We start from the raw sequence: 26,733 nt of genomic DNA, 5'->3' as shown, positions 1-26,733 counted from the left end.
ACGCCTTTATAATTTTATCTGCGCGAAACTTTCATCCTATGTTTGTTGAATTCTAACTTCCTCCTCAGTTTGTACATTTTCAACCACTTTTGGAGAAATAAATTCTCTCAAATTGTGTGGGGTAAGATTGGAGAGGGGGATGCGGTAATATGCGCGGCCGCAAAGCAAGACCATGCTGAGGGTGGCTGGGTTCGATTCCCGGTCCGGTATAAGACATTTTCGGGTTGGAAATTGTTTCGACTTTCCTGGGCATAAAAGTATCATCGTATTAGCCTCATGATACACGAATGCAGAAATGGTTAGCTTAGAAACTCGCAGTTCATAACTGTGGAAGTGCTTAATGTACACTAAGCAGCGAGGCGGCAATGTCCCAGTGGGGGATGTATTGTCAATGAAGAAGAAGAACTTTTCTTTATCTTTTCCGAAAAAGATTTCGACGGTACAGTACCGACACTTAGCGCATCCTACCGTCTAATAATGGACCGGGTCTTCAAACACGGGTTTAAAAAAAGACACCAGGTCAAACAGAATGAATTGTTTATTGGCTATTGATTAAAAAATGATTAATAACAAAGTCTATTGATGATTGATCATTTCCTACAAAGTACCGATGCATGCGCTGGACTTCGGTCATCCATACGTACGTCAGTGGAATGTTTAGTTGTTGCTGCGTGTAGCTGCCGTTGGTTTTGAGGTCACCGACGTCGAAGGTGTGCTCGTTGGTGAAATGCTGAATGTGCATCCGGTTGCCGGACTTGGAAACGAAGTTGGGGTTTTCGGTGTGGTTCTAATCTTCTCTTTAACTTATATATAGGACCTTAAAATGTTGCAGGGTACCAGTAAAAGAAACTTACTTTTTGACGTAAACTACGTCTAAGGGGAAGCCTCGGATACAGGGTGCAAAATGAAAATTTCCAAATTTAGGACCGTCACGAAATCATGTAAGATTTCAAACGGTAATAGCGTCTTTATCTTTCGATGGATTTTCGACATTTGCTTATCAATCGATTCGGAAACTCTCCAGCAATTTGCCAATTTTATTGATACTATTGATTATCAACGTTAAACTATTGAAAATGTTATTTCTTTCCCAACCGGGGGAAAAATTCAATCCCGTTCATAAATCCCCAACACGGACATCAGATTGCAGTAACGTACGGGCCTTTAGATCCACTGCTTCGTTTTCCCTATGTATAAAAAGCCCCGTGTTTCGCGTGCGCGCGTCATTTTCATTCTGCATGTCACGGAGAACGGACGATTTCGTTCGCATGGGAGGACTCGTTGATTGAGATTTATGAGTTATGATGCGGATGAAATTTTTCGTCAGGTGGTGGTGGCGGTCGTGGCAACAGCAGTACATCTTTACATCCGTGTTCCTAACAGCATCTTTGAATCTGGCAGTCAACTCCGTGCTGTTGATGAGGCACATAAGTGGAAATGAATCGGTTCTTTTCAGGACCACCATTATGTTTGGGAGGAAGGTTAAGATGAAATAATTTTTTGACGTAAACTACGTCTAAGGGGAATACTCAGATACAGGGTGTAAAACGGAAATTTCCAAATTCGAGACCGTCGCGAAATTAGGATAGATTTCAAACTTTAATAGCGTATTTATCTTTCGATGGATTTTTAATCACTTACTCTGCAGAAGTCGAATGATGGGTTGAATCTTATGAGTTGTTGCGTTACTGCTGCCGATTTATTGTAACAATCTCATGAATTTACTCTCAGTCAAACCAAATTCCTCCAATGAACAATTTAATGCCCTGAAAAGGACAGATTTCAGATCATGCGGATTTCTAATCACCAACACAACAGCAACCATTCGATAGTCAGAATATCACAAGAGTATTTCACTCAAATGCAGATGCTGGCTCTATGGTTTTACCGCTACACTGCAACAGATTGCCATCGTTGGATTCTCTGTAGCAACGATCCTGTTACGAGCACTACCTACGCCATCGGTGGGAACGAAGAGCGTGCGTCAGAAGGAGAAGCTGCAAAAATGTATTCGCATGGATGGAAATTAAACCTGAAACAAGTAGCAGTCTATCTACCAAAATAATAATCTTGAGGGGAAATTTCACTGGTATTGATGCTATCCATGCGAATAAATTTTTGTAGCGTTCCTAACGCACGGTCGTGATTCCGCCACCGACGGAAACTATCAGCCATCACCAAGCGATTAATATGAACTTTGATCGAAATTCGTCTCGCCTCAAATTATGCCTTAAGAGCTGCTTTCACTGATGACACTTCAGACGCAACCGTTGCAGAAATAAACACCACCATAGCCGCCATCGTAGACACGCAAGAAAATTCCATCTGAGTGCTGTTGATGCTGACGACGACGACCGCGCAACCCACACCATCGCCGGGAATAAAATTTCCGGTAGGAGCTCCGCTGATGCCGAAGGTCTGGTCTCCGCGACATCTCGAACGAAAATGCACGCGCGCGCGGAAGAGCTGCTTTCTTGTAATCAATAAAGTTGAACCTGTAGCCACGCCCCTATGGTGAGTGTTTGACGGTTACACAATACTGCAGTCATACCGGACAACAAAGAGGAGGGACTAATGAGCCATCTTTATTGGTTATAAGAAAACTGCTCTCCCCCGCGCGCGCGTGGCAGCATTCACGCTCCCCCAGTTCGAGACAGCAAAATGATGATTTGGCAAATGAGTGGAATGATGCGTTTTAGCATTAAAAATTCAAGCGTAATGCATTCATTTAAAATCGCAGACGATTTCGTTCGCACAGGAGGGCTCGTTGATTGAGAATAATGAGTGATGATGCGGATGAAATTTTTCGTTCGTGGTGGCGGTCGTGGCAACAGCAGTACATCTTTACATCCGTGTTCCCAACAGCATCTTTGAATCTGGCAGTCAACTCCGTACTGTTGATAAGCCACAAGTGGAAATGAATCGGTTCTTTTCAGGACCACCATTATGTTTGAGAGGAAGGTTAAGATGAAATAATTTTGTCGTAAACTACGTCTAAGGGGAAGCATCGGATACAGCGTGCAAAATGAAAATTTCCAACTTGGGGACCGTCACGAAATCATGTAAGATTTCAAACGCTAATAGTGTTTTTATCTTTCGATGGAGTTTTAGTCCCTTACTCTGCAGAGGTCGAATGATGGATTGAATCTTATGAATTTTTGCGTTACTGCTGGCGACTTTTTGCAACAGTCTCATGAATTTACTCTCAGTCAAACCAAATTCCTCCAATGAAAAATTTAATGCCCTGAAAAGGACAGATTTCAGATCATGCGGATTTCTAATCACCAACACAAAAGCAACCATTCGATAGTCAGAATATCACAAGAGTATTTCACTTAAATGCAGATGCTGGCTCAATGATTTTACCGCTACACTGCAACATATTGCCATCGTTGGATTCTCTGTCGCGACGATCCGGAGTTACGAGTTACGAGCACTACCTACGCCATCGGTGGGAACGAAGAGCGTGCGTCAGAAGGAGAAGCTGCAAAAATGTATTCGCATGGATGGAAATTAAACCTAAAACAAGTAGCAGTCTATGTACTAAAATAATAATCTTGAGGGGAAATTTCACTGGTATTCATGCTATTCATGCGAATAAATTTTTGTAGCGTTCCTAACACACGGTCGTGATTTCGCCACCGACGGAAACTATCAGCCATCACCAAGCGATTAATATGAACTTTGATCGAAATTCGTCTCGCCTCAAATTATGCCTTAAGAGCTGCTTTCACTGATGACACTTCAGACGCAACCGTTGCAGAAATAAACACCACCATAGCCGCCATCGTAGACACGCAAGAAAATTCCATCTGAGTGCTGTTGATGCTGACGACGACGACCGCGCAACCCATACCATCGCCGGGAATAAAATTTCTGGTAGGAGCTCCGCCGATGCCGAAGGTCTGGTCTCCGCGACATCTTGATCGAAAAGGCTCGCGCGCGTGGAAGAGCTGCTTTGTTGTAATCAATAAAGTTGAACCTGTAGCCACGCCCCTTTGGTGAGTGTTTGACGGTTACACAATATTTGCAGTCATACCGGACAACAAAGAGGAGGGACTAATGAGCCATCTTTATTGGTTATAAGAAAACTGCTCTCCCCCGCGCGCGCGTGGCAGCATTCACGCTCCCCCAGTTCGAGACAGCAAAATGATGATTTGGCAAATGAGTGGAATGATGCGTTTTAGCATTAAAAATTCAAGCGTAATGCATTCATTTAAAATCGCAGACGATTTCGTTCGCACAGGAGGGCTCGTTGATTGAGATTTATGAGTGATGATGCGGATGAAATTTTGACGTAAACTACGTCTAAGGGGAAGACTCAGATACAGGGTGCAAAACCGAAATTTCCAAATTCGAGACCGTCACGAAATTAGGATAGATTTCAAACGCTAATAGCGTCTTTATCTTTCGATGAATTTTCGACATTTGCTTATCAATCGATTCAGAAACTCTCCAGCAATTTGCCAATTCTATTGATACTATTGATTATCAACGTTAAACTATTGAAAATGTTATTTCTTTCTAAACCGGGTGAAAAATTCAATTCCGTTCATAAATCCCCAACACGGACATCAGATTGCAGTAAGGTACGGGCCTTTTGATACACTGCTTCGTTTTCCCTGTGTATAAAAAGCCCCGTGTTTCGCGTGCGCGCGTCATTTTCATTCTGGATGTCACGGCGAGCAGACCAGGGCGTCCAGAAGCGGTCCCAGTGACAACGGCAAGATTCTGAATTTGGTTATGTGCTGTCAGTGATTTCCAATGCGTACCATTGAGAAAAATAACAATATAAAATTGGTCAATTGGAGACAAACTTCGGTTAGTTACGCAGAACTTCGGTTAGTTAGGAAATTTAAATGCAAGGATGATATCAGTAGCAGTCAGCTAAAATTTTCATTTTTGCTGTTAGGGATTGGAATTGCACATTATCGAAGGTTAATCGGTTCTTTTTAGAACCAAAATTTTATACAAAAGAATATTAACCGAAACTAATTTTATGCAAATTATTATTTGCAATAGAAATACCCAAATTAAATTAAGCTCATTCAGAATATTTTTCGAAAAAAAAACAACAATGAAATTGATTTTTTTCAAGTGAAACCCCTAACAAATTAAACAAACAAAACTAAACTTCTCATATTATATAAAACTCGAGAATTAAAAAATTTTGACTTAATTACATGAATATATCAGCTACTTTCAAAATGTAATTGTCGTATCCAACAAATTTTATGTTTTTAATATTGCTCGACACCAGTGTTGTCTCAAAAGTAATCAAAAGAACAATTTTGTAATATTCATGAATTATGGGTCTTGCTAGGTTCTTCATTTCACCAAACGGCTTTACGTAGTTTACGTCGGGCGGTCGTGTCTTGTACACAACCCTTATGATTTTTGCATAAGAATCTTGTTTTTTTACATGCCAAATTTTTACAGAATTGAGTAGGTTCTTATACAGAATTGTATCCACCTAACATTCGCTGGCTGGGTGGCTAACCAAATCCAATTAAGAATCAAGAATAGTTGTGGACTAAACATGGCCAAGACAAATCAAATAAATTACATCATTCCACAACACCCGACCACTCTCCAGCGGCATCACAGATGGATCCATTCGGCCAAACAACCCCCATCGGACTCTATCGTGAGCGTGATCTGGGCTCATAAACCGAAACGAGTCAAGTGAGCAAACATCTAATCAGCACTATCGGATTTTGTTTGTGTTCTCAGTTTCGAAAACTCCACCCTCGACTGTCTAAATACCGAACTACGGGCAGCACGGCAGCACTTGAGCGATATGGGCAGGAACCAACAAGAAGCAATCCGATCGCACCTTTCAATTAGCGAACGGCAACGATGGCACGGACACATGGACACAGGAATGGACGAGCATTTCACTCTCGGTTCTCGGTTCCCACTCCAACCAAAGCCTAGAACAAGCTCAGCAGGGACAGTCCTCCCGGTGAAGGTTGATGTTCTGTTGTGTCATCATCGTCCTCTCGAACGTATTGCGACCGGCGGTATTCGACCGAACCTACCCGTATTGGAATTCGGGTGCTGGGGGTGCGGTGCGCGGCTCGCCGATGCAGTGGTCGTACGTGAGAAGACAGCTTTTTCAATAATTATCAAACAAACTCCATACAGAAATAACAAAAACAAGCAGAACACAAACGGTTCGGCGTGTTTGGAGAATGTGCGCGAGAGGTAGTGCCTTACCTTTCGAGTTACTTTGCCGGTGATCTGGGTGGTACACGGAAAATTATTTTATAATTTTGTTTATTCGGTTTTGTTTTGAATCAACTTCCATTTTTGAGGCCTGTGAGAAAAGATCAATGAGCTTTTTAAAAACTCGAATTTCTACCGCTCTCAATAAATTTTTGTTGTGTTCATGTTAAGGTGAATTACGACAGATTCCAAAAAATGGCTGGCACAATGGCCGTGCTAGCCCTCACCTCGCGTTTTGCTCGCACAAATGTAAATTTATAGGCGATTAGTACATCTGCTATCCATTTTCTTTTGTGTATGCTGCAAGTGGGCAGGTGAAAAACGGTTTTTGCTTTTGCCTGTCGTTGATTCCAATGCTAATCACTTTAACCTGTGTCGATTTTTTAATTCTTTCCTATGATCAATTTGTCGTGTATTCCAGCAAAGCATCGCACACAACAACCTTATTTTCGAGCGCTTTGTTTGTTCCCCGACTGTTGTTTGCTCTGCAGCCATTGTCGTCATCCAATCATCCAAGAAATACCTACTTCTTTGGCACCAGCTCAACAGAGCCGCAAACCCACCGCACTACCAGCGCGGGTTAATGTGATTGTGTCGCCTATTGTCGCGGGTTGTTTTTCAATCCCAATCGGTCCTCTGAAGATTTTGAAAAAAGAGTCCGGACTTCACACTCTTGAGCAGAGAGAAAAACACAAAAACAAAAACAATCCACTCGACTTCAGTGCGGGACGTTGGAAGGTTGTCTGAGTTAAGGAAAAATGGTACAATGTGAACCAATGAGAGCTAGTTTTAAATAATAAATTAGGCTTTGATTAAATTGAGGACAACCATCCATAAACTTTTACATGATTTGTCTAGGTAAAGATTTCACTAAGTTTTTCGTTTCTTCCATGATTCTTTTTTGATATTTTCAATCTCTTCCATTTTTCAACTACCGAACTGTCCATTTACGGTTTCCAATAATCCTTTCCCGTTAGAAATTGCATCTCGTTTTATTGTCTCAATCGATTCTTTGCCTTATTTAAGGTCAACTTCCCCTAAGAAACCCTATTTTTTGAAGTCTCTAACTATTTCAAAAATCGAAAAAGTGCTGCACGTGTGAACCTGCCCGAAAAATTCACTCCATGCTGTTCAAAATCGGTCGAATGTTCGACCAATCTTGAAAAACCGCACTTTTTCAATTTTTTGTTGTGAAATTTAAAAATACTTAGAGGCGTCGACCTTAAATAAAATAAAGGATCGATTAAGCGAATAAAAATGTTTGACGGGAAAGGTCAATTCTATGTGTTGAAAAATTGAAAGACTTTTATCTTACTGGCAGCATCCGGGACCACTCCCCCCTCGTAAGTGCGCTAGTAGTTCTCGCAGTTTGTTTGGGCAGACTTTCTCAAGATGGTTGAAGCCAGTTGGAAGGCAAATATTGAACTTTTCCCAAAAAGCTAAGACTCTCCAAAACGACCGACAGGGCGCGGAATGAAACCATTGTCGAATTTCATACCCGGCAGCCAACGATGGTTGTCGGTCGACCAGATTTCTGGGCATCGTGCCAACTTGAGCAATCCAATCTCGGCGCAACATACTACAAACTGTGTTGGCTGGCATATTTAGATGCTGCTGGTGGGGGTGTCCTTCAGAAACAATGGAGACAAGATGGTTGACATCACTTCTTTTTTACGGTTTGTGAATTTTGTGCTGGGAAAATTTTCGTCGATAAAAAAGTGAAGTTATAGATACGAAGGAACGGTCGAAAACATCATAACTAATACCCCTAAAGTTACTGCTTAAGAGTTAAAAAATATATGGAAACTAGCTGACCCGGCGAACTTTGTTTCGCCCAAAACTGATAAATTTGCTGATATATTTTTTTACGTATACAATTTATCTAAAAAACAAACCGGTTTTTCAAAATAACTTTTCCTTTTTTTGACATTATTTTATCATGACACTTTTCAAATTAATTTAGTAGCCAAACCAAAATTAACAAAAATCGATCCTTCCGTTATCTGATGATAATGTGAACTTAGATGACATGATTTGAAATTATCATACAAAATACACGACAAACCATTTCATCGGAGAGATTTTTTTTCGATTGTAATTTTTTTTTTCAAAAAGAAAGGGACATATATTAGCAAAAATTGAGCTATTCTTGAGTGAATTGCTGTGGCAAATTTATTGAGATTTTTCACGTTTTTATTTGTTATATGTCCTCAGCATAGTCTTGGTTTGTAGCTGTTTGCCGTACCGCTAGGCCAAGTAGGTTTAGATATGTACAAATCGGTTGCTATCGATTTTGCCCTGATCATTGTTGACCTGGTAGACAAATTGGTCTGAACTCCAGCATAATTTTGTGAATTAAGATCATCGCATTGGTACATGTCTAAAACTTGAATCGCATGTCTTGGAGAGCTTAGAACATCCATTTGACCAATATTTCATTTTTACGGATAGTCTCAACTGGTTCAATTAGGCTATTCGTTCAATTAGGCCAGTACAGCACTCACCGTATTTTCTGAGGGAAATACGCATCATATTGATTGCTCTATCAAATCGGGGTCTCTAGTAGCCTTGCGAGCAAAAGCGTATGATGGCCAATCCAGAGATTGCGAGTTCGATTCTCGGTCCGGTTTAGGATGTTTTCGAGTTGGAAACATTCTCGACTTCCTGGACATAGTGTATCTATGTACTTGCCACACAATATACATACTAATGGCGGACATAGAAAAGCTTTCAAGTAATAACTAAGGAATTGCTAATAGAATAGTTGAAAGCAGGCCAAGTTCCAATAGGAATGTAGAGCCATTGAAGAAGAAGAAGATCGAATCGCTTTTACACTATCACCTTAGTATGAGTCTCTTCACATTGCTCGATTCCGGGTAATGAGAGGCGATAATGGAAGGCGATATTTATGAGCGCACAATCGCTTTTAACGAATTTTTCTCAATTGCTCTTAAGAAAATTATTTTGTGCTTTTTAGTGGAATGTCTTCACTTGTCATAAGACGAGTTTGTACAATCTACCACTTAATTGTTCCTTGACAGATACGTATTTGGAACTCAACAGTAAAGTAGTCTTCAGTGTCTCATACCTGACTCGAATTGAGTTGACTTGACTTGAGGAACAATTAAGTGGTGGAATTAAATGGGATTGTACAAACTCCTCTTATGCTCAATTGCTCGTCAACATGCCATGGTTAGCTGGGAACGAAAATGGGATGAAGGAGTTTTGGGCAGATGGTTACATTCCATTATACCTGTGGTATCGAAGCAACCCTGGTTCAAGGGATTGGGCATTAAGGCTACTTTACACCTCGGGAAAATTTTACGCCGGATTTTGTTCCCCGTGAATTTTAAGTGGGGCCGATTTCGATTTTCCGTGCCCAAATCCAAATTTCCGAGGTGTGAGGCTACCTTTAGCAGAAACTTTATTAAGGTCACTCCTGACAGAATCAAAGTTTCAAAGTGCTCGCGTTTTCAAGGGCACACCACTCGATACGGAGGCGGCGGACAACTGTCATTTTTGTTGATTCAGCTTTGCTGCGTCGCAGCATGCGTGAAAAAATAAAAATGACAGTTGTGCGTTGCTTCCGTATCGAGTGGTGTGCCTCCGAAAACGCGAGCACTTTGAAACTGGGATTCTGTCAGGAGCGACCTTAAAGTAATGTGGCGGCTAATGTCCAATCACTACTCATTAAACGTGCATTTCTTCAGAATAGGGCAAACAGATAGCAATCGATGCGGCTGCGGTGGAACCATTCGTCCAACTTTGATTCAAGCAGAGAGAACATTGTCTTGAACTAAGGGTATGCGATAATACACTTTCTCCTAACGAAACGAAACGGAGCGGAATTTGAAATGTCCACCCAAGTAACAAATCCAAAACCATTTGAATTTATTCACAATTAGTAATGGCTTTAAGAATGATTTTAAAATACTGGTGTGTTTTAAAAGAGCTTTCAATAAGAAAAAGGCGCATCAAATTTTAAGATTCTTAAAATAGTGTTGGAAATCTCTTCAATTGAACAATAAAAACTATCAATGATCTAGCGATTATGCTCTTATGAATGTTTTTAAAACATTCTCCTAGATACATTAAAAGTTTGAACAATAAGTCTAAATGAATGCTTCTTATAGAATTCCTCTGACACCCTGGGATAAAATACAACTGTTCCATAAACTCACATAAAAACCGCAATGAATCACTCGAGTATCAGTTAAATGTTTACGTTCTGGTATAAAACTAATTCATATCTATCAAGAGTGAAACCCAATCGATTGAAAAAATCAAGTCAAGTGATATTTCAAAAGAAGAGTACATGAAAACTTAGCAAATTAGGTGCAATTCTAAAAACCGTTATACACTTTCTCACGCAGTACATCTTCTTCCATTTATCGTCCGTCACAACTTTCCTAGCAGGTTTTTTTTCTAGAAATTTTTTTCGGCCAGGATGCCTTTTGCTTCCCACTTACTGGAGATGACACTGAAACATATTTCTTTATCAACAATCCCTCCCGATGCATTGCTTAATTAATGGCCGGGATAATTGAGGCCAATGAAAAGGGTTTTGATTTCAGTCGGTCGGGTGAGCACTTCTATGACACCCATCCCCACACTATCTGAGTTACAGATTTTCGTTTTGCCCTTACTCAGAAGAAAAATTTGTTTTGTCCACCTTAAAAAGCATACTATAAATAGAGTTGTAAGTTATTTTATTTAATGCGCTAATAATAATTATTATTACCTTCAAAATGAACAAATATTGAAAATGTAGATTTCCGGTACCAATGGAAACGCAAAACCAAAACAAACATCCGTCAAAATATTCACAGATAACCCACCCTTATTCAAGAGTGCCATAAAGGCGATGGTACTGGTAATGGGTTTAAACTAGATAAAACGGTTTTAAACCAGTTTTTTTCAAGAGAAAATTGTTTTATTCAAAACTGGATTAATTTGTAATGGTTTTATTTAAAGTAAAACGATAAAAATGGTGATTTTGCTATTTTGCTTGAATGAAAAATAACAACCATGTTGGAAATTTCGGTTTGGTTAGAAATTATATTGCAAATTACAGCTCTTATAAGCTGAATTTCATTGTCATACTAAATATAATCAATGTTACAATGAGCTCTTTCATAAATTTACTCAACATGAACAATTTTTACGTTGCAAATCAAAAGCGCTTGATTATTGTAATAATTTTATAATCATAATTCCGCAATATTTTTAAAGCGCTAGTCGATTTTTCGTAGTTTTACGTAAAAATCTACAGCCAATTTTGAAGCGCAAGTTGTTTCTTTGCATGTTTAAACTAAAATTTGCAAAAATATGAAATGTACTATTTGCATTTAGAGACATGGCGACAATTATTTTGTGTGAAATATTTACATTGTATTATTCTCAGTGATTCCCCGTTTTGTTTTCATTTATAAATATAATTTGGTCTAAAGTATTCTCAAATGAGAACATTATGAATTAGTTTGAGATTAAAAAGACTTTGAAATAGTTTTATGATAGATTTGAAAACCATGAGAAATACGTTTTGCACAGATCTAAAAAGTTTTAAGACATTCTTATTCTATTTCTCTACAACTTCTTGTAGAGTGGGCCAAATTGAGCTTATAGGTGATTTATGATTAGTTTATTAAGGTGTTGAAAGAATTCTAGATTTATTTCTGGTTTTATCAAGTGGTGCTTACATTCTACTTTAGATGTGCCTTAAAGCAAAATTTGTTACTTGGGCATGCTAATTCGAAACAAAATATAAATTATTTCCGCAACTTCGAAACTATCCTTTTTGGACCTATTTGATTCGAAATTTAAATGAACGAGTCGGGTCCCGAGCTGTTTTTCCACTTTTCTTAAGCTTCCGCTTCATTACTGCCCAAAATGTCTCGACGGGCGGGAGCTGTGGGCAATTGCGTGGATTTATGGTTTTATCGATGAAATCTTCGTTATTATCGCGGTACTGCTGGATGACTTCCTGGCTGTAGTGGCAACTCGCCGAATCAGGCCAAAACTTCACGGGACCTTAAGGGGCTTTATGGAAAATAGACAGCGGTTTTTAAGACATTCCTCCTTGTACAGCTTCGAGTCCATCGTCTTATTCGTCACAAACACTTCGATCTTTGCTGCACAGTTGCATATCCCTTGCCAAAATCATCTGTTTTTTTGCAAGTTTGTCCAAAAAGCAAAGTTAAACTTCGCAGGAACTATTCCTCGTGCCGTCACCATGTAGAATTTTTGGCTAGGAAGCTGCCCGAAATCCATTTTGACGTAGGTTTCATCGTCGATGAGCAGGATTATCAACGTGGGTGTGCAGATTTTTTCTATCCTTTCGGCTTCCATCTGGAATAATTTTAGACTCGCTGCACGAAACATCGTGAAATTTATACCACAGCAAGTGGGCGCCTAGGAAGACAAACCGCTGTAAAAGAATTCTTGCAGCGGTCACTTTCCGTGCTGCTGCAATACAATAAATGATTCCGGATTCTAAATGGACATAGCTTCAACAGCGCTCTCCAGGCACAACGCCGGCCGGTTTCAGGAGTTTCGGTCCGTAGGAAGCCATCCAGTCCGTGGTGGGAAGATAAGTGTATAAAACTCTATTGCGAAAAATGCGCTGCGTTTAAGAATTTTCGGAAACATGGTTCCGTCGTTCTTCATAACCGATATATCGCGCTTGTGGACCAGTTCAAGAAACTGGCCAATGCGAAGAAAAGCGGTTACTGGTGGCACTTCGTCGAGGGGTTCTCGCGCGATACCTCAATGAACACACTGTGTGCCGTCGGGAGAAGAATTCGTAACGCGTCGTCGGGGAACGAGGATCGTGAAAGTTCACCACGGTGGATATTCGATTTCGCTAAGAAAGTCTGTCCAGCTTCCGTTGCAGTAAATCGTCTGCTTAGGGGGATATCAGCGGCCACGCGTGGTGACATGGCTGGGTCGTTTTCGATGGCTGTATTCTAACTAGGTATTCGTTCATCTAAAAATTCTGTTCCGGGGATAGATCGAATAAGGTTCAATTTGCTGGAAAACCTCCTTCGCGGCAGTATCACTCCGTTTCCTCATTCGTTGTGAGGTACTTACCCCATTGGTTATTGAGAATTTCGAGAAGCAGCTTGAACATAATCCTCAAACTCGTTTTTATGAATGTGCACTACTGGAGGTAGCCCCCTCTTCGGATAACACCGATCGTGATAACTTCTTCGATACCCACGGTTCCACTGTAGTCTTTGATACAACCATGAAACAGGAGATTCATGGAATATCTGATTCCCATCGTTCGATGGTGATACCTAGAATATTTGCAAACAAGTATGGGCATGTCGAAGCGGACAGAAAATTTTTCACGGATGGATCAAAATCCGAGGATTCCACTGGTTTCGGTGTATACAACAATTTTCATAGCGCCTCCTTTAAATTACAGAAGCCATGTTCAGTATACATTGCTGAATTAGCAGCTATATACTACGCATTGGAGTATATTGCAACACTTCCTGCCGAGCACTTCTTCATCTTCACCGACAGTCTAAGTTCTCTGGAGGCTGTTCGGTCGATGAAGCCGGTTAAGCTCTCAGCGTATCTACGGAAAGCATTGAGTGCTTTATCGAAACGCTCCTACACCATCACCATTTCATGGGCCCCTTCTCATTGCTCAATTCCAAGCAATGCGGAAGCGGACTTCCTGGCTAATGTGGGCGCTATGGAAGGCGATATTTACAAGCGGCAAATCGCTTTTGATGAATTTTTCGCAATAGTTCGTCACGAGACTTTGATCAGTTAGCAGCGAAAATAGAAAAATGGAGATATGGGTAGATAGCTGCATTCTATTCTCCCGCAGGTATCGAAGAGACCATGATTCAAAAGGTTTGAACGTGGGACATGATTTCATTCTAATCAAGTGTCGCCTAATGTCTAATCACTACTTGCTGAATCCACATACGTTACGGATAGGGCTTATGGGAAACAATCTCTTTGTCTGCGACGACTATCAGATGACTGACGATAATGAGCACGTCGTGCGGGGGTGCGTCGAGTATCGTGGACTAGGTCTAAGTTGACTGAAACTTTTCGGGTCTGAAAACAGATACAACCCGTTAGGGAAGTGTTGGCGGACCTTGATTTAGAGTATATGGTCGGGGCTTGGCCAAATCGCAACAAGCGGCTTTTCGACTGACTTGTAAAATTTTGTTCGCAAACGGAAAAGGGAAAGTAACTCTAGTTATAAGAAATTGTAAAATAAATTGCACAAAAAAATCCGGCTCCGTAACGTTAAATGGCACATGAGCCTTCCAAATAAACGCAAGATTAAAAAAAACAAAAACTCAAAGGTGCAGCCCAATCGGGTTGTACGCAAAGGTGACGTTGAACTACGTAGCTGTATGTAATATACAGGTTTTCGACTTTTCTGTTCGATGAGACCAAAGCAAGCATGTTTCAAGCCCAGGGTGAATCTGTTTTCGCGGTTTATCCTGCTCTCCTGAGATTGAGTGAGATTTTAGACTAACATTTAAAAGGATGAAAAAATATTGTTTTCAAATAAACGAGGATGAATAACACTCTCAAGCGATCACATATCCAAATTATCAATTAATAAAAACTCGCTAGAGAGTAAGAATCGTTCGATAATTGTATCTTGATTCGAAGCATTATTGGTGAATGCTACTTTTGAACTTTTTTCCCTACATAACACCAAAACACAATGCCAAACATTCGATTGAGCTTCATTGTTTACATTAAATTAGTATTAGATTAGTTTGGTTTACATTAAAATAATAATTTTGTGTTGCAAGATTTGAAAAGTTATCGCCGATAACAACTCGCCTACTTTTCACACATGCGAAGTTATCAAATGATAATTCCAAAAATCTGGCTGATAGTGTACCGCTGCGCTGCCTTGGCCGCTGCTTGACAGTTTGAGAGTTTATTGATAATAATTATCATTCCTTCACGTGAGGAGTCGGACTTTGCATTTACTCCAGCAGACACCAAGAGCCGAAGAAAGATTACCAGAACGCATTTACTGCAGCAGCGAAAAATATTCCGAGCCTCTCTACTGGCATCAATAGACGTAAGCGAGCAGCTGTCGTCATACGCCACCATGCTTTACAGAGAAAACGCGCGTGTAAGTTAGCAGAAACGAGTTAAAAGTCCTGTAAGTTGCATTAATTTGACGTCTATGCCGCCTCTCCCAGTTAGCCTTGAGAACAAAGGCGCAAAATCCGGAGATGGCGAGATCGATTCTCGATCCGATCTAGGATGTTTCGGGTGGGAAACATTCTTACACCCTGGGCATAGTGTATCCATTGTATATGCCACATAAGACACATACTAATGCAATGGCGGGCAAGGAAAGCTTTTAATCAATAACTAAAGAAATACTAATAGATTACTAAATTGAAAAGCAGGTCAAGTTCCAGTTGGAATGTAGTGCTATGGAAGAAGAAGCTTGCAATGCACTTATTAGATTGACTGATTCACCGAAACCAATTCCTAAACTGTTAGCAAGTTTCAGTACTAAATATTATCATACGTATATATTGTAATACACTGGAGTCATTTTTCATGCGGATGATATGGGCCACGTGAATTAAAACATAGTTATACCCAGCGTAAATTCCAAAGTATGTCTGAATGAGCCGCAGAAATCCCGAAATTCGAGTGAAAAAAAATCGCATAAAAAGCGATTCGTGTAAAAACAACCGCGTAAAAAACGACTTCAGTGTACATCGGAAATGAAGCGTTGACTCTCCCTTGATCAAATGGTCCAAGAAAATTGAAAATCCATCGAGAAATGGCTGAGATATTAACGATCAAAGTCTATCATATTTTCGTGACGTTTTTCGATTTTTTGCAATTTTAAAGTGTACCCCAATATAGAAAAGACAGACGTAGTTCTACGTCAAAAAAATTAACTTGATAATTTCAAATAATAATTTTTAGTTTTAATTTTTATCTAAGTGACGTCTTCTACAAAGTTTTAGAGCATCGATTCTCAACTGGGGTACATTTACCCCTGGGGGTACCTTTGTTGGCCCCAGGGGGTACCTCGGACAAAGATGCGTAATGGCGGATGTATGTATTGCAATTGACCTTTCCCACGCGTGAAGCGTTCTGAAAAATCACCCGATATTCTTTTAAAATCGGAAGGATGTTAGGTGTTATGGGCTTCGTGACCGTGCGGTTAGAGACGTCAATAGTCTAGATACATGTGCTGTGGAATGTGGGTTCGATTCCCGCCCCGGTAAGGAGAAAACTTTTCGTAAAAGCGAAAAGTTCTCCACTGGTCCACTGGGTGAATGTCCTGTCCGTTGTCTCATGCTAGATGTTAAGTGTTCAGTCTGTGCGACCTCTGGTCGAAGACGGTGATTCTGTCTCTGTCTTTTTATAAATCTTGAAAAACAGCACTTTTCCTATATTTTGAATTAAATTTTAAAAATATTTAGAGACGTCAAAAATTTGGGTTCTATGGGAAAGTGGACTTTAAATATAGAAAATAATCCATTGAACTGATAAAAATTATGACGGGAAAGGTCAATTCCAATGAAAACTTATTAATGAAGTTTCGATTTTTTCATTCTAAGACTTTGTAACTTTCGAACCATGTCCACTACAAGCGTATAAAGGGCTGTGCGACAAAAGAACAAAAGGACAAAACATCGAATGAAGAAATTCAAAAAAGTCTTCAATGTAGTTCACCCGATAGAGATAAAATGTTTAATAATATGATAAAAACATGCTTTCGAACTAAAGTGTGCGATTCAATGGTTCAGAACCCTCTATTTGAGAGACATGAAGGACTTTACCGACAAGCTCAGTAGCTTCGTTGCAAGCATCCTGAAAGCCTTTTCTAGGTGTCTCAGAAGCATCATTCCAAACACCTCGTAAGCCTCCTTTCAAAAGACTCGGAAGCCGTTTTTCAAGAGGCTCGGAAAGCTTCTTTCAAGAGGCTCAGGCCTCCTTTCAAGAGGCCTCAGGCCTCCTTCAAGAGGCTCAGAAGCCTCCTTTCAAGAGACTCAGAAGCCTCCTTTCAAGAGGCTCAGGGCCTCCTTTCAAGAGGCTCAGGCCTCCTTTCAAGAGGCTCAGAAGCCTCCTTTCAAGAGGCTCAGGCCTCCTTTCAAGAGGCTCAGAAGCCTCCTTTCAAGAGGCTCAGAAACCTCCTTTCAAGAGGCTCAGAAGCCTCCTTTCAAGAGGCTCAGGCCTCCTTTCAAGAGGCTCAGAAGCCTCCTTTCAAGAGGCTCAGAAGCCTCCTTTCAAGAGGCTCAGAAGCCTCCTTCAAGAGGCTCAGGAAGCCTCCTTTCAAGAGGCCTCAGAAGCCTCCTTTCAAGAGGCCTGGAAGCCTCCTTTCAAGAGGCTCAGGCCTCCTTTCAAGAGGCTCAGAAGCCTCCTTTCAAGAGGCTCAGAAGCCTCCTTTCAAGAGGCTCAGAAGCCTCCTTTCAAGAGGCTCAGAAGCCTCCTTTCAAGAGGCCTCAAGCCTCCTTTCAAGAGGCTCAAGCCTCCTTTCAAGAGGCTCAGAAGCCTCCTTTCAAGAGGCCTCAGGCCTCCTTTCAAGAGGCCTCAAGCCTCCTTTCAAGAGGCTCAGAAGCCTCCTTTCAAGAGGCTCAGGCCTCCTTTCAAATGGCTCAAGCCTCCTTCCAAGAGGCTCAAGCCTCCTTCCAAGAGGCTCGAATCCTACCTGCAGGCTTGAAAGCCTCCAGAAATCCTTAAATTCTTGTAGGAAGTTTATTGAATACTCGTTCACGGAGCAACGAAAATTTCAGACAACCTCTTGGAGAGCCATATATTTAGTTAGTTTTCAGGTCCATTTTCCATATATTTACGCTCATTATTATTTACAGCGAAAAAATGTTGGGGTTGTATACAAGACACGACCGCTCGACGTAAACTACGTAAAACCAAATATAGTACACTGAACTAATTATTCCACTCTATATAGAAGGGAGAAAACTATCCTACCGACACCACTACTCAGCTTTAGCAGCATCTCCCACTCTGTGAGGGAGTACCCGATCAGGAATACATAACAAAATTATAACTCAATTCTATCAATGGTTGTTATTTAAAACAACGTGTGTTATAATTAGATAATTCGATAAAAATGTGTCTTCGGCTAGTTTTATTTCATCTCAAAATCATCACTACATTAGTTATGTATATTTACACAAAATAATTGCCTACATTTTTGATATTGGAAAAAGCGGAGGGGATCACCTCCCGTATAACTTGAATCAATGTTCGATGTTAATAGCTAGTACAAAGTTAATTCCCTACATTATGGATGGAAATCCGGCGTTGTAGCGTACCACATTTTATAGGGGGAAAGACGGCTTTGGCAGGTTGTGTTCTATTATTGGCAGGGGGTTTTTGCCGAGCAATTTTTATGAAATTTGGCCACAATATTCTTTGTTATGCAAAGAATGCTTAGGCCAAATTTGAGCCTAGTCTGTCATAAAAAACCCCCCTGCTAATAATAGAACAAAACCTGCCAAAGCCGTCATTCCCCCTACGTAATGTAGGCAATTACCATGAAAGTAGATTTTTGCCTTTCTCGTACAACTAAGTTGTAGGGTAAATGATGTATCTTGGACAAGCGTAGGACATTCATTAGAAAATATATCGAGATTGAATAGTATAAAACAATTGAAAACCACTAGGTTCATCCAAATACATAACCTATGATTAGTCTTGCGTCTCCATTGCCCAATTTTTGAGTAAATTACGTTTACTAGGTGTAAACTGTGATATACTGCGAACTGAAATATTTTCTTTTTGGACATCAAATATATAATTTCGACATGGAAAATGCATATATTTTGGACAGAGTCATTTTCTCCTAATTTAAAAATGGCCACCTGTAGATCTCAATGGTATGACTTGCCTACACGTATCCACATTCATTTAAATGCATTTATTTCCTCTATGTCAGGATTAAACCAGAAATTAACATTGTTTCGCAATCTTATCGATATCATTGAAAACAGCCTAAAAGTTGGCAATTAATGGTTCATCCATGTACTGTACATGGGGTGACCAACAGGGGAACGACACCCAATTTTTTCACTATGGATTTTGACAGGTTCGCCTGTTCGTGCTTTTTTGGGTGATAAATTTATCCCCCAGTGTCAAATCACCCCAATACTGATTTATTTTGCAATAGTATGTGCGCGAATTTTGAATGTTTACGTTTTTACAGGAGAATATGACGCAAAACGCCCATTTCACTCAATAATGCAACATGATACAATCATGAGAAAATAGAGAAAAAATGAACGAACTATAAATTAAAACTATTTTAGACTCGATTCCATGCTTTAAACTTAAGAATGTTTAACTTATTTGCTCAATTCTTTAGAATGCTACTTGCGTAAGGCAGTGTCTATGCCTTCGTTCGTTTTATATCATTTTCACCCTGGAAGTTGTTTGTGTTGCATTCGCAGTGCACTCGTATTGGTGACTCAGAAAAGATGTGACAAAGATGGCGTAGCTTGTCATCCCCGTGGTGACCAATATATGTCTGATGAATAAAAACATAACTTCATTTTAGTCACTCCTTTTTCATCCATCTCAAGTTCATGTTAAGCGATTGGAATATGTTAGTATCTCAATTACAATCAAACTTTGGCCGCAGAACCTCAAGATTGCAGTTTGAACCAATTTAAACGTGTTTCAGGAGCATGTTACGAAGAGTCCTATAATGCATGTTCTCCTGCAAACTGGCGTCCAGCAGGCACTTCGGTAGATAGCTTTACATTTGAGATAATTTTAAAGATAAATATTAGTTGATTTGTGAATTCTCATCAGGAGCCGCTAGAGTTGAGGTAAAAGTATGCAATGATCATACTTTCGATAAAAATTTTCCTACACACTATCTAAAATTGATCGAAGAAGCTCAGGCTTGTCCAAAATATGTACATGTCCAAAATATATCATTTACCCTACCGAAAGGCTATCATTTCACTCAAATTCGAACTTTTGATAGAAGTCCCGGAAACCCATAGTGTTATATACCATTCGACTCGGCTCGATGAGCTGAACAAATGTCTGTCTGTCCGTGTGTGCGTGTGTGTGTATGTGTGTGGGTGTGTGTGTGCACAAAATGCCATAAAAACATTAGCCAAATTTTCACACAGAAACTCTTAACCGATTTTCTTGCAACAAAGTGTATCCGACAGAGACTAAACCGCTGTTGAACACTATTGATTCATAATAATTGCAAATTGCAAAAAATAGATAATATTAAAATAGTGATGAGATATAGTGACATAGAACAATAATGTGTTATGAAAAATGCCTTGCATCTATGAATATTTTTAAAGTTTATCCGCGGCTTGCTCCCATTAAGAGTTTCATCGTACTATAAAGATGCTCGTGTTGCACGCATTTAGGCGTATGTATGCTCTTCGTTCAGTTTCATAGTACTATGAAATTGTCCGAAAGTCAAAATTCGAACATAGGAAATTCGAGAAACTTTTGGCAGCGCCATCTGTCGTCTACTAGTGTAAATTTTCTATCATAACATTAGACGGTGTAACTGTTTTGCCTTTCTTGTACATCATCGAGGTGTAAGCGTAAAGGCTACATTTATTACCTTTTTGCGCGAGAAAGGTGCCATTACCGCTAGGTGGATTAATCTGGGTTTTGTACCTCATAATCATATCAACGGTTGTTATAATGTTGAAATGAAGGTAACAACATCTGATATAATTATGTTACGGCTAGATGGAATTTTGATATATTTTTTGTTATTTTAACAACTAACCAGCCAATTTTATAACACATTTTGTTACATTATTTTTCTGCAATAAATAACTCCCCTTGTTATAATTTTGTTATGCATTCTTGATCGGGTAGGTACCCCACTGTCTAGCAGCTGGGCCACCCCATTCATACACCCCAGTTCAACAATTGATAATACCCTAAAAGTAGGCAATTACCAAGGATTGGAACGCGTTGCATAGGGGATGAATGATGCATGAAAGAACTAAAATTTTCAATAGTTAAGCGATGATACTCAAAAGTTCCAATAGTACTGAAAAATTGGTGGAGAGTTTATGAATCGATTGATATATAAATCTTTAAAATCCATTGAAAGATAAAGGACTTATTAATGTTACAAATCTTACATGATTTCGTGACGGTCCCCAATTTTGAAATTCTCATTTTACACCCTGTATCCGAGTCTTCCCCTTAGACGTAGTTTACGTCAAAAATAGGAGGTACCGCAATATACGCAAAAATTCGAAGGGGAACCCGCTGTTTTAGACCATAAAAAAGACCATAATAACACAATCAAGTGAATACATTCTTGGATTGCAGAGATATCACTATTTTAATTGAAAAAAATGTCGGTTTTACAACATTCCTAGAACTGAAATCAAAACATTTCCTCGTACAAAAGCCATTTTTTTAAATGATGAAAAAACCAAATTCCTTTAAATTTGCCAGTTCCAAAATATGTTAAGAAATCCTTAGCCGTTCGGCTGTCTAACCCAGGGAGAATTTGATCGCCATTTTCCCCCATTCAAAAATACAGGCATTTGAAAATGACGAAACATTGCTTCGGAAGAAAATTTTACCAAAAAATAGATACCTTTTGTAACATTAGGCATTAGCATTAGCATTAGCATTAGCATTAGCATTAGCATTGTTACGGTGTAATTCGTAGATTGGACACTAGTGATACTCATGTTTTACTTTTGAGATCCTTATCTAGAATGCTATCAGAAATCAAGAAGGGGAGTGGTCCTTGATTCCAGTCTTAAACAAAAATAACAAAAGCATGAGGATTACTACTCCTGGCCACGCCCATCTTCACCGTAACTAGGGAGAGGAAGGAAGTGTTGATGTAGTAAGTACTTACTTAACGAGAGGCCACCGACTTAGCGACACCCTCATAAGTACCACGGAGTTGGATAATGAGGAAGGTAATCGTTGGGTCAGGATTTGCCTGTAGCTGGCAATGTAACCGTGGTAGATCTTACCCCGTAACACACCACGTAAAGGTGTCTACCCAGCATTACGGGTCAATACCTTTTGTAACATTAGGGTGACCAAAAAATGGGGGCTGCTTATCTGAATCTGTTTTTTCGCACTTGTATACAGCTTTGATAAATTTGTTATCATGGCTTGTTATGATTCGGAACAGTTTTTGCCTTTCTGATATCGTTGTTCGTTTATATGCAAACCCGGCATTTTATCAATCGACATTTTCCTCAAAACCTAGTTTTTGTTTTATGATTTTTGAACAAACGTATAACTCAATAATCCTATATTTTTGGCCAACAATACATTGTCCTGAATATAAAATCTGAGGCAAAAAAAACGAAACCACTCTAATAGGTGCGTCGCGTGTCATTTGACATGATGTCTTCGGGATGACCCTTCAGCTCTTACGCTGGATTTAGAGCAATGCCCTTAATTATTAAATAGTCTTATTTTTGAAGAAAATCAGTCAAATCGGGTACAGTTTCAAGGTTATATTTTTGATTTTGAAGGCCTTTATAGGACGTAAATTATAGCGTTTTCCTTAGTAACAAAGTATAAACGAAATGCTTTCAATTCACTCCGAAGGCAAACTTCCAACAGTAGGCTAATCGATCGAGTGTTATATATTGACGGACAAAGCAAATATTATTTTTGCAATTCCTGATTATAATACCTGGTTTACAGCTCACGTTTGCGTGATGAAACGTTCTACTTTTCCATACCAATGAAATGGGTGCTTTAATGACCATTGTGCAACTCAAATGAGTTCAACAATAGTAGTTTGTGCAACTAGTTGCAAAAAGATGATTTTTTCAGCACGAGTTGTACGTTTATCCAACGAGGCTTGCCGAGTTGGATAAATACTACGAGTGCTGAAAAAATCGAGTTTTGCAACGAGTTGCACACGTTATTTTTTGTTAATATGATAAATCTATACCAAAATTGTACAATCGAATTTACTCCACATGATCATTCATGCCAATAAATTATGTTGCGGCAGAGAACAATAAGATTCCATCTTATCGTGCCAAATTGCATAGCTTGAAAAGCTATGAAGCGATGGATGCAATTGCCTTTGGAAAATTGTGATGTTATGTCCAACAAACCATTTCATTTATTACGAGACGCTTAGAGTACACTATTTAAACACTCACCCAAACTAATTCAGCTAAATGTAGTCATGTAACTACTATCCCAATGTAGGTTTTTCATTATAGCACCCAAATGAGTGCTATAATGAATATTATGCAACCCATTTGAGTTGCATAATGGTCATTAAAGCACCCAGTAAAACATATATGAATTACACCGTAACAATGCTAATGCTATGCTATGCTAATGCTAGAACAATCAGATTCCATGTTACCGTGCCACATGTAGTTACATTACTACATTTTGCTGAATTAGTTGAGGTAAGTGTTCAAATACTGTATTATCTGCAACATGTAGTAAATGAAATAGTTTAATTGGCATGAAATCAAAATTTTTCAAAATTTCAAAATTCGCGATAGATTTTGAAACAAAATGTTCTAGCTGTTACGTCTGTTTGTCTGTGGGTCTATTCAGCGATGCAGCCGAAATTTTCAATTATATAAAATTTTGTGTTGGTTGAAGCTAGTTACGAAATTCTGCGGCATAGCATTACGTTCCTATTGAATCGAGTTGAAAAAAAAACTGAGAAATTTTTGGTTTTAACGAAACGAAACGAAATCAAAAGATCCGATTTCGCCATGCTCAAATTTCGTGAAATTTCACGGAATTTCGTTTCGAATTACCTGATAAGAAATTTTTTTCACCGACTTTTTGTGCTCATCCTATAAATTGGAGTACATTTTAGAACATCTTCTCCCTTATTTGAACTATAGCCCCAATTTTAGCTTAATCTGGTTCTGCCCAAATGTAACGTATTCATTGAAATAGGAATAGTTTGATTGTAAAATTACATTTTATCCCTGGTAACAATGAATATTGCAGTGAAACATGGTCTTCATTACGAGAATCCATTATGTCACACGTACAAAAGATGTCGCACACTCCTCGGGTATCTTCCTCCTTACAAAGCGGAGTTAATAAACGGAGTCATAAAACGGCACTTGGGTAAACCATATTGTAGTCAGATCGATATTCCACCTTGCCATCCTTTCATCTGCGGATTCGTTTCCTTCCTTAGGTTCCTTTCGTCCTGTGTCAGCCAGCATCCTTAGAAGGCACTTCACCACATATGTTCCGGACCGTAACGATGGATTGTTTAGAATTCCCATTATCGGTAAATCGAAGCAACATGCAATACAGTTTCACGCCTTAACGCGTGAAAAGGCATTCACTCCGAATCGGAATCCCCATTTGTATGAAATGGGTGGAGGTAAGAACATTAAAGAGAATAAAAACGAAATCGGCTTGCGTTATGTTTGATCCTGGTGGTCCAGGGCTCGGCATTCGGCGGAGAGGTGTCAAAATGTGTTGTTGTTTTTTCTCGCCTTCCTACACCACCAACGTCGATGCCGAGGTCGTTTTCGGCATGTCGTAAAACGAGGTGGCACGTAAGTAAATAAAGACCAAGTTGTTCTTACTATACGATGCTTCCGTGCTTGAGTGGTTTTTGCTTACTTTGTTTCGGGATGTTTTGATTTTCCCACAAAATACTACAAAGGGTGTCCTTCGAAGTTTTTGTCTTCCGATGCTAGGACCCTAAGCCGATTTTATATTTCCTTTTCAACTCCAATTATGATCTTTTTGGATCGTTGAGAGAAGTTCTTATAGCTTTAATTGGGATTTTTGACGATGGTTGGATTTTTTGTTACCAAAACCCTTTTATCAACCAGTAAAATTATTCCAAATACAACTGAAAAGTCAGCTCAAGTGTATTGTACTTGGCTCGATTATAACGACCAACAGCTTCTTTAAACCACCTCAACGTTTCCATTTTATATCAGCCGGGAGAATTCGATACACCTAGTTGATTAAATTATAATTTTCATGTGATAAAACGGTACATTGGAAGCGTGAGTGCTTCGTTCTTCCATTCACCCGCCATCATCCGGTGTATCGTACTTTCCGAGAACATGCTCCATCCGTGGAAAGACGCGGTAACATTTCCTAAACAATTTACAGTTTTCCTTTCTTTGTACTTTCCTACAGGTGTAAGCAAAGGAAAAACAACCGCCCATTCCGTTGACTCGCTGGCAGCGATATCGACTACAGATACGTGTGCCGAAACAGCAAATGCTGCATGAGTTACGATTTTCCTCGGAAAAGTATAGCATTTGGAGATTCGTGGAAAACCCTTAACTGCTGTTCCAGCCCGCTCGTAAAACATCAGACCAGGGAAAACCAAGCCTGGTTATTGGATGCTGCTTCTGTTGCTGTCGCCCGCCCGCCGCACCGCGAGTTGAGCATTGAAATAAATAATACATCAGTTTAAAATATCGAGTGAAATTTGCTCTTTTTCCCTTTGATCGTCGTCGTCGCAGTCGTAAAGGGATTTTCCCGTGTTGCTCGACAGTTGTAGCTCACATTGCACCTGAGCGTGTTGGTACACAGCGGATACCTATGAGTCTTTCCTCTGCCGAGGTGGATGCAAGTAACGAGATGATTTCTTACCGTTGAACAGTTCCGGCGCTGGGAACAAAGCGATTCCTTTGTGGAGTGCTGCAAAGGAAAAGAATTCAGAAACGGAAATAAATCAGAATGTGGTTAAATATTGATGTAGCAGCTGTTTGAGTAAAAGTCAAATTGCGGAAGTCATGTATGTTCTAAAATGTAGATTTTTTTTCGATCTGATTCCACTGAAACTCCGCTGAAAGGAAAACTAAACAAAATATTGCACACAAAGCGTTAGAATTTATTCTGATAACGTAGAGTTTGACAGAAAACTTCCTTGATAGTAAATATGAATCCTCTGTATGAGTGTCTACTAGTTCGAAATCTTCTAATAAGATACATTTTTATCTATTGTACGCAAATCCTAGGATTTTTTTTCTTTCGGCATTGTCGACATCGTCACCGACGGTGTTTCAAGTATTTTGCGATATCTTCCACAACAATTTGCCGCTGCAATTCATGGTTGGCCCCAAAAATATTGGTATCAATTTCGCTTCCGATCTCCAAAGGGTCTCGTCTATTACGTTACCATCTGTACTTTTTTACCTCTCGAGGTATAATGGTTTCTGCAACCTATTTATATGCAATTGAGTTTGGTTACATGTTAGTTGCAGCAACCCAATCGGACTGACTTGTGCTACTAGAGAAGGTCAGCATATTAACGGATTAGTTCAAGTTCTAAGCGCTTTCTCACTTCAATGGATGACCGGACGAGTGCCGAGGTCGGTCCAAAATTTCCGGGTGGAGATAGCTTCCGATTCGATAGTGCTCCGACGACCCGAAACCAGTGCGTTCGAACGAAACGATCTACTCAACTGGTTCCCGGATTCGGATCTTTTGAGCCATTCAGTTCCCGCCTCGGTCGCCATAGCGAACGACTCGGATAGTCTCCGACAGCGGATCCATCCTACTCCGGTG

At 39.7% G+C, this 26,733-nt stretch overlaps 1 protein-coding gene across 2 annotated transcripts in view; it reads right to left on the bottom strand.

Moving 5' to 3' along the window:
* The window catches only part of LOC134205841 (transmembrane protein fend-like), a 377,960-nt gene that overhangs the window by 106,042 nt on the left and 245,185 nt on the right, over positions 1–26,733 (bottom strand). For both annotated transcript variants that reach the window (XM_062681463.1, XM_062681464.1), the window contains exon 3: positions 25,816–25,863. In XM_062681463.1, coding sequence (XP_062537447.1) covers positions 25,816–25,863 — 48 coding nt within the window. The remainder of the gene's footprint in view (positions 1–25,815; positions 25,864–26,733) is intronic.

Source organism: Armigeres subalbatus, chromosome 1, assembly GCF_024139115.2.
Source record: "Armigeres subalbatus isolate Guangzhou_Male chromosome 1, GZ_Asu_2, whole genome shotgun sequence".
NCBI lineage: Eukaryota > Metazoa > Arthropoda > Insecta > Diptera > Culicidae > Armigeres > Armigeres subalbatus.
The sequence above is the reverse complement of the archived record's forward strand: the minus strand, read 5'-3'. Positions and strand labels throughout refer to the sequence as shown.